This window comes from Galeopterus variegatus, unplaced genomic scaffold (genome assembly GCF_000696425.1).
Source record: "Galeopterus variegatus unplaced genomic scaffold, G_variegatus-3.0.2 Scaffold8675, whole genome shotgun sequence".
Classification (NCBI taxonomy): Eukaryota; Metazoa; Chordata; class Mammalia; order Dermoptera; family Cynocephalidae; genus Galeopterus; species Galeopterus variegatus.
Genome location: NW_007734786.1, coordinates 71,442 through 83,319, shown reverse-complemented (window position 1 = coordinate 83,319; position 11,878 = coordinate 71,442). Strand labels below are relative to the sequence as shown.

Here is an 11,878-nt window from a genome sequence, read left to right as displayed (position 1 = left end):
TTGTTGTCCTTTGCTTACTTCTAAAATGGAGGAACTTCCTGTGGGGACTAGTACTTGAGCTCTGAATTTGAGCTAAACTAAACTGATTCATTGTTGCTGATTCCCTAGGGAAGGCTTTTTGTGCAGCTAAGGTTTTAATGGCTGACCTTGCATGTACTTCCAGGTCTCATGAGGTCTGGTACACCTGGGTTGTGTGGAAACTCTGGTCTGGTCCTGAGTCTTTTCAGCAAACTGCAACAAATTGCATTGGTGTCTGTGCATTTAAAGTAAAAAACCCATCTTCTAGTCTTTACAGATTCATTTCAGCAGGTAAAGACCTTCTCCTGTTGGGCTCTGGGCTTATGGGATTGCCTCTGGGTTCAACGTTGAGTGGAGGTAGAGCTGGGTTACATGGCTGCTGCTGGGTCTACAGTGGGATATGTGGTTGGCAGGCCTGTTATCAGGGGCTCAAGCAGGCATGGACTCTGCTTGGTCCCTGAGTGAACTGGATTGCCTCTTGGATCCTTGGTCAATAGGACTAGTGCTGGGTTACAGTTTGCTTCAGGGTCTGCAGATGAAGGGCTTGTTACCAGGTACATGAATAGGTATGGCTTCCTCTGGGTCCCTAGGAGGGCTCCTGCTAGATCAGTGGGTGGCTTCCTGGGAAGGCAGTACTTGCACTGGATAGTGGCTGAGAGGGGGTGGAAGTAAGTCACAGGGATGCTTTGGGGTCAGCAGCAGAGACAGTGTGTGCAGGCCTGGCTGAGAGGGCAGAGATAGGCATGTGTCCCTCTGAGTCCTGACTGGGTAGGACTGTTTTGAGACCACAGCAGAGAGGGGCTGGAACTGAATTACAGGGCTGTTTCACAGGGTTTATAGCCAGGATTGAGGTTGGTGGGCCTGTCCCTCAAGGCATAAATGGATATGACTTCTCCTACATCCATTGGCAGATGGTTCTGGTGGCAGGACCAAGCCAAATGGGGCTCTTGCTGTTTTACTTGCTCACTGTCTATTAAAAAGTGACATAAATAGAAGGCACATGCTATCCTCAGTACATGTGAACATGTGCTAGTAATGGCAGTTACAATAGTAATGATAATAATTGCCATAGCACTCAGAAAGGCATAATGTAGAAATCTAAATATAAAATAATGAGGGTATGGAACTGACTTTAAAAAATTATTAATTGACTTATTGCTATCAAAAGTACTGGGAGAAAGCCCTGTAGGACACAGAAGTTTCTAAGGAGATGGAAGAACAAATATTAGAAACATATTCATTCTTAACTCTTCTTTACCATTCTAATATGATAACCAGGGAGGAGGCTCGATAAAACAAAGAACTAAGTATCTGTAGATAACAAAAAGCTAAAAATCTCTTATATTGAAAAAGGACAAGAAAACCTACAGAGCATAGTTTTTTCCCAAGTGGTTTGCATTTTAAATATATTTTTTACAGTATTTAGTCCCATTTTTTTACTTTTTTTGTAATTTTATGTAGGTGATTAATGTTTTATTTTTACTGTCTTAGGATAAAGTGTTTCCTATCATTTTATAAAGAATATTAATAACTTCATTAACAGAAACTAGCTGATGTTTTGCCAAGTGAGGTTTACCAAATATTCTAATTCTCTATGCCGGTGATTCACCTCTAGGCTTCACCTGCTTCCCATAGGGATGTATATGGTGGCACTTACTGGAGTTGGCCTAGCTCATGTTTTAATCTTGGTGACTATGCCTTTTTCCATAAGATATAAGCAAAATGTTGTGGGTTTTTTTTTTATCCTTTTCTTGATGCATAAACAATAAATTGACACAGAGGGAAAAAAAAGATATTCACAAGATCTTGGCAGATAAATTTTTTACCTCCAAAAAGTCAAAAGTACAAAATGGAGTGACAAAGATTTTCACATTTTGTGCATTTCTTTGGTCACTTTTTAAGATTTGGATGCATTACTCTTCACTTATGATTTTTGTGTGAACCTCCCGGCTCTTCACCCGCAGTTTGTTGACCTGGGACTCTGCAATGTCAGCCCGTTCCTCAGCCTCCTCCAGCTCGTGCTGGAGCTTGCGGAATCTGGAGAGGTTGACGTTGGATTGTTCCTCCTGTGAAATGAAATGCATTTGTGACAGACAAAAGTTCAGAATTTCTATATTCTTGGGTCAATGGATCTTGAATTTCTTTTTATTAAAAAGTGATTCATTCTAGTAAATCTTTTAAGAAATCTAGAAAAATGTTTTTGAATTTCTGGGGTTTTTTTTTTTTGCATTAGCTTCTCTTATGCTTTTTGAACTCATGGATGACAAGGGATGACAGGTGCCATTTGTCTGTGAACTTTTGGGACAGCTAAATATCTTAGAGCTACTATGAAATAAGCCAGGTTTCCAGCTTTTTCTTTTTTTTTTCAGAATCCTGATAATGAAGACAGACTATAAAAATGCAGGTATGCAATATATATTACACCAAACTATTAGCCTTGAATATAAATTATTGCCACGTGAGTTTAAATTATTGTCACTTGAGCATAAATTATTGCCACTTAATAAAGTTTAGAAACTAAACAAGAAGTTTGTTGTTTTCTAAAATAGTCTGATTATGTTTGAATTTGAGATTATGCAATGAATTTGAGAAGCCCAATTCTAGTTTAGTCTCCAGTAATCATTCTTTTTTAAAAGTCCCAGTAAGAATTCTCCAAAATGTGGTATTCAAATTGAGAACATTCATAAAGCTTAGAATCACTAAATAGAATAGCTTGAAAAGAACCTCCAATCTTCCTTGTATAATTGAGGAAACTAGGAGCTAGAGAAATGTTATGTGATTTGTCCAAGGTGTGGGTATGAGTGTATGACAGTACTTCAAAAAGTTCATGGAAGGATTTATATTATCTTTCAATTCTATTTTTCCACGAACTTTTTGAAGTATCCTGTGTGTGTGTGTGGTGTGTGTGTGTGTGTATGTGTGTGTGTGTGGTGTGTGTGTGTGTGTATGTGTGTGTGTGTGGTGTGTGTGTGTGTGTATGTGTGTGTGTGTGGTGTGTGTGTGTGTGTATGTGTGTGTGTGTGGTGTGTGTGTGTGTGTATGTGTGTGTGTGTGGTGTGTGTGTGTGTGTATGTGTGTGTGTGTGGTGTGTGTGTGTGTGTATGTGTGTGTGTGTGGTGTGTGTGTGTGTGTATGTGTGTGTGTGTGGTGTGTGTGTGTACCCATATGGGTGTTTATTCTCTCTCCTTCCCTCATCTCCTTCTCCTGCCCCATACTCTCTCTCTTTCTCTTTCTCTTTGACTTTAGAGGCTTTGGGAAAAATAAAAACCATTAATGAACAGAGGATCTTGTTTATGACATGTAGGTATGTGTACCTGTACTTAGAAAATTGATATTATTCAATTATTATTTCAGACAAATCACAGGATAGAAAAATGAGATATGGTGCAGTGCCAAGAATCTACTAGTTTGAACATAACCAAGATGTTCTGAGCTCTAGACTCTTATATTCAACTACTTACTTGACAACTTCACTTGCATATAATGGCATTTCACACTTAATATATCCCAGACAGAATTCCTATTTCCTTGTTGCCCTGCAAATCTGGCCTTTCATTAGTTCCCCATGTTAGTAAGTGTTATACCATCCACCTGATTACTCAAACCATAAACTTGATAAATTCCCTTTGATTTCCTCTCTTTCCCCTCCCAAGTGCAATCTACTAGCATATCTTGTCATTTTTACCTCCAAAATATATCTTGAATCTCTCCACTTCTCTCTCTTTGTTCCACTGCTTCCCTAACCCAAGCCACAGAATCTCCTTAAAATATTCCTAATATGTTTCTCTGCACCTACCTGTCTTACCCAGTAATCTGTTCTCCCCAGAGTAGCCAGAATATTCTTGTAAAAAAATACAAATCAGATCATGACTGACCCAACTTAAAACCCTCCTGTGGCTTCCCAGTTGCCCCGTTGTGCTAAGAATAAAATACAGATTTCTTACCTGTAAGACCCTGTGATCTGCCTCCTCCCTAGCTCTCTAGCACGTGTGTGCTGCTCTCTTCCTATTCTTTCTGCTTCCTGAACCGGACTGTTCTGCACTCAGAAGCTTTATATTTGCTCTTCCCCTCCCTAGAACACTTTACCTGGATCATTAAGTGGATAAGTTTCTTCTCATTCTCAGACCTTCATTCAGTCATTTTTCTTTGATTTTTCCTCATTTTACTCATCTTTTCTTTCATCCCTTTTCCTAGATTGGCCTGGTTATGTCTGAGAACTGGAGGCTGCCCAATCACCCCAGGGGGTTCTGAACTCACCGCTTCCTCCGCTTGTCTCTTGTAAGCTTTCACCTTCCCTTGCAGTTTGTCCACCAGGTCCTGGAGCCTGAGAACATTCTTACGGTCTTCTTCAGTCTGAAATAATATTTTAAAGGGTGAGTTTCTTGGATGTACAAATATCATCACATTTTGTTGTACTTACGGTTTTCAATCCCTTGCAGACTGGGTTGAAAACCTAGACAGGCCATTTTCCTTACCTGGTAGGTGAGTTCCTTCACTCTTCTCTCATGTTTGCGTAGACCCTTGACAGCTTCAACATTGCGCTTCTGTTCACTTTCAACTTCTCCTTCAAGTTCCCGTACCTGCAAGGAAGAGGAAATTTAAGAACATGTACTATAATCCCATCGGTCAATGAATTTCTGCTTCTTCAAATGACCTGCATTCTTTTTTTACTCTGCTTTATATGTAGTTTTTGATGCCCTAGTCTAATTGCCCCCATTATAAGCTCTCAGGCAGCAGGGAATATGTGTCTTTCATCTCATGCCCCATATCATCCAGCAGTGCCAGGTATTCCAAGTCGTGCATTGCATTGGAATGAGATGGGAACACATGCTGATTACAAGACCCACCCTGGCCTCCAGTTTCTGGATCTGCTTCTTCCCGCCCTTCAGCGCCAGCTGCTCGGCCTCGTCCAGACGGTGCTGCAGGTCCTTCACCGTCTGCTCCAGGTTCTTCTTCATGCGCTCCAGGTGGGCGCTGGTGTCCTGCTCCTTCTTCAGCTCCTCAGCCATCATGGCGGCCTAATTAGTAAAACCGAATCAGTTAAGACGGTGGAGAGAGCACAGCACGATTCATGTTTGCCCACCATGGTGTTGCCCTCCGCTCACGTCAGTGATGGCCTTCTTGGCCTTCTCTTCTGCATTGCGGGCTTCCTGGACAATGTCCTCCATCTCACCCTGGATTTGGGAAATGTCTGTCTCCAGCTTCTTCTTAGTGTTGATCAGGCTGGTGTTCTGGTTAAAATATCAAATTGAAATATTAAGTACATGACAGCAAAATTAGGATGTTTGATGTTCTAATGAATTCATAAACTAATTGAAACAACTAATCAGTATTCCTCTTTGTTTCATAAGTGATCTGAGTTAACAATATATTTTTAAAAGATAATCAAATCTGCATGTCACAGTTTAGATAAACAAAAATATTGGTAATCCAAAAGAAATTGTATGTTTTAAACTTTATTGTCCATGAAACATTATGAAACATTTCTAAGTAGCACTAAGATTTGAACAAGAATTTCATTTTCATTTCTTTGTATTTTGTACTATTGTATTACTCTCCCCCCCGCCCTTCAGCGCCAGCTGCTCGGCCTCGTCCAGACGGTGCTGCAGGTCCTTCACCGTCTGCTCCAGGTTCTTCTTCATGCGCTCCAGGTGGGCGCTGGTGTCCTGCTCCTTCTTCAGCTCCTCAGCCATCATGGCGGCCTAATTAGTAAAACCGAATCAGTTAAGACGGTGGAGAGAGCACAGCACGATTCATGTTTGCCCACCATGGTGTTGCCCTCCGCTCACGTCAGTGATGGCCTTCTTGGCCTTCTCTTCTGCATTGCGGGCTTCCTGGACAATGTCCTCCATCTCACCCTGGATTTGGGAAATGTCTGTCTCCAGCTTCTTCTTAGTGTTGATCAGGCTGGTGTTCTGGTTAAAATATCAAATTGAAATATTAAGTACATGACAGCAAAATTAGGATGTTTGATGTTCTAATGAATTCATAAACTAATTGAAACAACTAATCAGTATTCCTCTTTGTTTCATAAGTGATCTGAGTTAACAATATATTTTTAAAAGATAATCAAATCTGCATGTCACAGTTTAGATAAACAAAAATATTGGTAATCCAAAAGAAATTGTATGTTTTAAACTTTATTGTCCATGAAACATTATGAAACATTTCTAAGTAGCACTAAGATTTGAACAAGAATTTCATTTTCATTTCTTTGTATTTTGTACTATTGTATTACTCTCCCCACCTGGGTGTGCAGGAGCTGGACACGCTCACTGGCATCCAGGAGCTCCTGTTCTGCGATTTTCCTGCTCCTCTCCGTCTGCTCCAGAGTGGCCCGCAGCTCTTCGATCTCGGCCTGCAGCAGGTTGGCTCTGCGCTCAACCATGGCCAGCTGCTCCTTCAGGTCCTCCTGGCCCCGGAGAGCATCATCCAGGTGGATCTGGGTATCCTGTGGAATGAACAGTCATTGAGACACCACGTTCTCAGGGTGGCAGTCACCCCGATCATCACGGAACTTTTCTCCTGGGCCCATTTACCTTGAGGATACTTTGGGTGTTCCTGTAGTTCTTCAGGGCCTCAGCAGCCATGCGGTTGGCATGGTTCAGCTGAATTTCCATTTCATTGAGGTCTCCCTCCATCTTCTTCTTGAGCCTGATGGCATCATTCCTGCTCCTGATCTCAGCATCCAGCGTGCTCTGCATCGTCTCTACGACTCTAATGTGGTTTCTCTTCAGCTGGTCAATTTCCTCATCCTTTTCAGCGATTTTCCTATCAACTTCAGACTTGACTTGGTTCAATTCAAGCTGGATGCGCAGGATCTTTCCCTCTTCATGTTCAAGAGATGCCTTAATGACAGCGAGAGGTGACATTAGTAGGGGAATGGAAGTGTGCAGTATTCTAGAAATAGGAATTAGTTCCTACCTTTGTGCTACCATAATACATTTTTATGTCATTGTTGTAGAAAGTTCTACAATGTGTTATTATTGGTTTTATATGCTTCTATCTCCCTAGCTGGATTGTGCCCTTGAGGGCAGGGCCTTTAATTTATTCATCTTTGTTTTCTCAGTCTCTAGCACAGTTTATGACATATAGTTATGCATGGTCAAGTTTCCATCCTCATCCTTAGTACACAGAATAAAAATTATTTTTCATTTCTCTTGATTCACTGATCCTTGCATTCAGTAGAGCCTAGTTCCTCTCATAATTATTTTTGAGTGTACAATAAAATATCTACCTCTGCCTCCTCTAAGGCAGACTGAATTTCAGACTTTTCTTGTTCAATTTGCTTCTTTACTTTTTCCAGTTCATGGATACGTTTCCCTCCTTCAGCAATCTGTTCAGTGAGATCAGAAATCTCCTCTGTTGATGGACAAAAATATAGAAATTTATTCAGAAGGGAAAACATTATTTTAAATATTTTGTTTAAAAAAAGGTAAAATATATTCACGTTGCAAATTCTTATTTTCCCGTTTCAAGGTTTCAAGTTGTTCTAAGGATTCCTCATAAGCATTCTTAATCTTGAATAGTTCTGTGCTGAGGGAGCGGGACTCCTTTTGAGAAGCTTCAAGTTCAGCATGAGTTTCTTCATACTTTTGTTTCCATTCTGCCAGAATCTGAAAGGCAAGGAATGGTCAAGAAATTTATTGGAGAATTTTGATGGGATGAAAGCCATCTATTCTGGCAGCTCTCAGAGTTGAGGTGATCTGGGACTGAAAAATAATTATAGATGAGAAAAATAGAAACCACAGGAAGCCCCTGCATCTGGCTGCACACACACCTACCAATGGAGCAAGAGCTACTGAGCACAGCCTTCAGCTGGCTTGAAGAAGGCACACTGAAGGTAGCAGGCTATCATTAATCATATGTTGAATGTTGAAGTAGAAACTGGACAGAATACCTTATCGAAATTTCTTTGCTTTTTGTCCAGGGCTGCACAGGCAGCATTTGTTCTCTCAACATCGATCATGAGGTCCTCCACTTCATTCTGGAGCCTCTGCTTCGTCTTCTCTAGGGAAGCACATTTGGCGTTCACGGCTTCTACATGTTCCTCAGCATCCTGCAGCCTCTGAGCCAGCTTCTTTCTAAAAAGTAAAATATGGACAACAGAAGTGAATGGCTGTGAGCAGAACTGGGTGTTTCCGAGTGGGTGTGAGTGAGTGCTTTCCGCAGTCAGACTTCTTTAATACTTTGCATCTCAACTGGTTTTTCAGGTCCAGTTCTGTATTACCTCATCCCCACTGTAGTGGATTGAGTTATGTCCCCCCAAAACTCATTGAAGCTTGAATTGTCTCCCAAGTTTTATGTATTCTAAACTTAGCTCCCACTGTGACTGTTAAGAGGGTGGGAAATCCTATTATGGTAATCGAAAGGTGGAGCCCTGAAGGGGTGATGGAATTGTAGGACCGTGTAGTAGTGAATGGATTAAAAATAGTGGTCATGGGCATGGTTCTGGGGACTTTAAAAGAAGAGAGTCTGTCTCTCTTGTTCTCTCTCTGCTTCTACCATCTTGCAATGTGAGACCCCTGGGTCACTGTCGCCACCACCAGGTGGACTTTGGTCTTCCTAGCCTCAGAAACTGTAAGCAGATAAAATTTCATTTTCTTTACAAATTACCCTGTTCCAAGTTTTTTGTTATAAGCAACACAAAACAGACTAATACACCCATTCTCCAACCACCAAATACTGAAGACAACCCAAATTTTGATATTGTCGTACTTCATAGTCTGGCTTTGAGGGCATCCATGAAAAGACTGAGCCAACATTTTACCCTTCATGGTAGTTGGTTTGCTCCTCCTTTATAAAATATTAATAATACCTACCTCGAGTTGCTATTATTTATGTATATGTCTCCACTTAATTTTAATCCCCACAAGGTAGAGTCTGCACCTTGCTAATCTTTGTGTTCTTGTAGGCTGTCACACATATTAAGAACTCAAATTTTGGATGAATTGAATTAAAATAAAATACACTTGATTTTGTCTGTTTAGTTGTATTCCTTATTTTTTGGTGAACTTTTCATTAATCCATTAATAAAAAGAAGCTTTCCCGGATCAGTATAAATTTTGCTTTGACAGTTCCTCTCAGATTCTCTTCTAAGGCATCCACCAAAACATTAATTCCAGCAATATGGTTGTACATTATTCTCAGAATAAATTACTAGATCTTGTCTTAAACTTTCTGTTGAATAAGTAGGTCCTTTCCTGTTCAGATTGCCCCTCTTACTACAGTTCAGTCTTGAACTTTTGAATTGCATTGAATATTTAGTCCTATATGAAACAATGTTTTCCTTTTTATTATAGAATTTTCTGCATACTTTTTAGTCTTTAACAATACATTTCTATTTTCCCCTATAAATAGTCGTAATTTTACATCTCAAAAGGAAGAGCTGTGCTTTAAAGCCTGATTATTTGTCTCTTACATAACTGTCATCCTGGACCAATTATTCCATCAGTGGCTAAGAGGAAGGAGAGGCACAGGAGAGTACAATTAATTTATTCTATCTGTACCTGTATAGATAGAATGAAGTCAAAATTTCCCCCTTTTAAAAACATTATTATTCAGTTTCCTCTTACCTTATATCCTTTCTCTTTCTACCTTCTAGCATAATTTTTTTCCCTAGACAACCTAGAGTATTTATTTTTCTTGCTTAGGTTTATGTTCATGCATTTTTTCCCCCTCATTTTTCATGTGTTTTAGGAGCAAGGACCTGTTTACCCATATAGTACTTATAGTTAATGCACTTTGACTGTTAACAGAGATGTTTCCATTTTAACTAAGTCTAAAACATACTTGGCCTCCTCCAGCTCCTCCGTGCGCTGGATGGCATCCGTCTCGTATTTGGTCCTCCACTGGGCAACCTCACTGTTGGCCTTGGACATTGCCCTCTGCAGCTCAGCCTTGGCTTCCTGCTCCTCTTCATATTGTTCCCGAAGCAGGTCACAGTCATGGCGAGAAGACTGTAGAGCATGGGCCAGAGCGCTCTTGGCCTGAGAACACAGAGATTGGTGACTTAATTTTAAATCTTTAAAGTGATGTTTAATCCCTAAGCTTCTATTGGCCACCAGAAGAAAATCTGTAAAAGTAAGCAAAAAACCAGTAACCACAAAAACAACAATAACCACAAAAACAACAATAACCACAATAACAAAACAAGAACAAGTAGGCTCACCTTTATTTCCTCTTCAAGCTGCCTTTTCAGTTCCTCAATCTGTTGTGTGAATGCTTGTTTGCCCCTTGAGAGCTGAGAAACTAAGGTGTCCTTTTCATCTAGGTGGCGGGAATATTCACCTATAAAGACAAAGATCCAGAAAAGTCAACTTACTTTGGAAATTAAAGCTCTAAAATAAAAACTAGACAAGGGAAAGGGAGCTGAGTCTGAAACATAAAGAAGAGCATGGATTACAACAAACCACTAACATCCACTTCAAATCTGTGATGAGCAAATCTATGTTAAAATGAGAAGTTTGGAGAACTTCGAGGCAGATTCCACGCTTATGAACAACACAAAGATTTTGGGTGGTACTTAAGATTATTTGATCACAATAGAAATTTATGAAGAAACATATGAAAAGAAATGTAAATCAAACCAACAAAATATTCTAGTGCTTTTTATCTAAGACAGTAGTTTTGTTCTAGTTTACCATCCATTGAAAGTTGATTGAAACAAAGAATTTATTCTGTGGAAAATAGAAGACTTTGAACAGTTGCCTCTGTAAGTAGAAGTGATATTGAGAAGAAAATCCTGGAAGCATTTTTATATTAAGAAATGATCAGTTATCTTTCCATCCCCCAATCAGTTGGTTTCTGGATAACTAATAGTTCCCAAATTAAATGGCATTTAAATTTGTCTTCAATTCCTTAAGCACCATAATTCAAAAAATATATTAGATTATGTTAGAAAAGGAGGAAAACCTTTCAGCATCATTTTTGTAACTAGTTGCCTGGAACTCTTATCTCTTTGATATTTAATAAGAATAACAAGTTTCATTTTTTTCATACCACTGGGTTACTAGGAATAAACATGTATTAAGGAAAAGAAACTACAAAGAACATTTTGATTCCTTAAGAATATAGTTTTTCTTTATCATGAAGGGTACTGACCACCTGTATAACAATAATGAAAGCCTTATTTTGAGACTAGTTATAGAAAGAACAATATTTGGATGAATAGAAAAGAGTAAAGTGGTTCTCCGACACTTTGACTTGCCTATTACTTTAATAGCCCAAGTGGCCCATAAAAAAATTTCCACCTTGTTACCTCTTAATTGGGGAGGTAGAACTTTGGTAGAAAGTTAGGTGAGTCAGTGGGAGGAAAAGTAAATGCAGAGACTCTCCAATTTGGCTAATCAAAAATCTGCCAACCTCACTTGAATGCTTCTCAGCTAGGTTGTGGTCTTGAATATGTCCCTACTTAACTGTTAGTTACCAGCAATTGGCAGATCTTCAGGAGAAAGACTGGAGTAACCATTCTTGGACAAGTCATTCCATCACTACCATAATCTGTCATATTTAAAACAGAGATAACATTGTATAGACTAATAAGGAAAATAAAGTAACAAATAGCTTGTGAAAGTATTTTGAAAGGTGAAAAGACATACTGTGAGGTTATACTTTGTATTTTGATTAAAGCCAAATCTACTTTAAAATGTTTAAAAACAAACATTTTTAAACATTTTAAAATGGATCTGTGTATGTATAGTGATCTTAAGTAACTTAGTACAGAGTTTTTCAGCAACTTGAATATCCAAGATAAAGTTGTCATTCAAGGTAAACACTGTCAAATGACTTACCTAATTCTTTTTTTTTTTAACTTTAACATTGATTTGTACATGTTTATGGGCTACAGTGTGTTGTTTCA

At 39.3% G+C, this 11,878-nt stretch overlaps 1 protein-coding gene across 1 annotated transcript in view; it reads right to left on the bottom strand.

Annotated features, from left to right (window-relative positions):
- Positions 1 to 1,824: 1,824 nt before the first annotated feature.
- Positions 1,825 to 11,878, bottom strand: part of LOC103608671 (myosin-4-like) — a 24,785-nt gene continuing 14,731 nt past the window's right edge. The window contains exons 25-36 of the mRNA XM_008593070.1: positions 10,190 to 10,308; positions 9,811 to 10,007; positions 7,919 to 8,102; positions 7,469 to 7,634; positions 7,256 to 7,380; positions 6,558 to 6,866; positions 6,266 to 6,469; positions 5,808 to 5,933; positions 4,866 to 5,036; positions 4,494 to 4,598; positions 4,276 to 4,371; positions 1,825 to 2,084 (exon numbers count right to left, since the gene is read on the bottom strand). Coding sequence (XP_008591292.1) covers positions 1,932 to 2,084; positions 4,276 to 4,371; positions 4,494 to 4,598; positions 4,866 to 5,036; positions 5,808 to 5,933; positions 6,266 to 6,469; positions 6,558 to 6,866; positions 7,256 to 7,380; positions 7,469 to 7,634; positions 7,919 to 8,102; positions 9,811 to 10,007; positions 10,190 to 10,308 — 1,955 coding nt within the window. The 3' untranslated portion in view covers positions 1,825 to 1,931. The remainder of the gene's footprint in view (positions 2,085 to 4,275; positions 4,372 to 4,493; positions 4,599 to 4,865; positions 5,037 to 5,807; positions 5,934 to 6,265; positions 6,470 to 6,557; positions 6,867 to 7,255; positions 7,381 to 7,468; positions 7,635 to 7,918; positions 8,103 to 9,810; positions 10,008 to 10,189; positions 10,309 to 11,878) is intronic.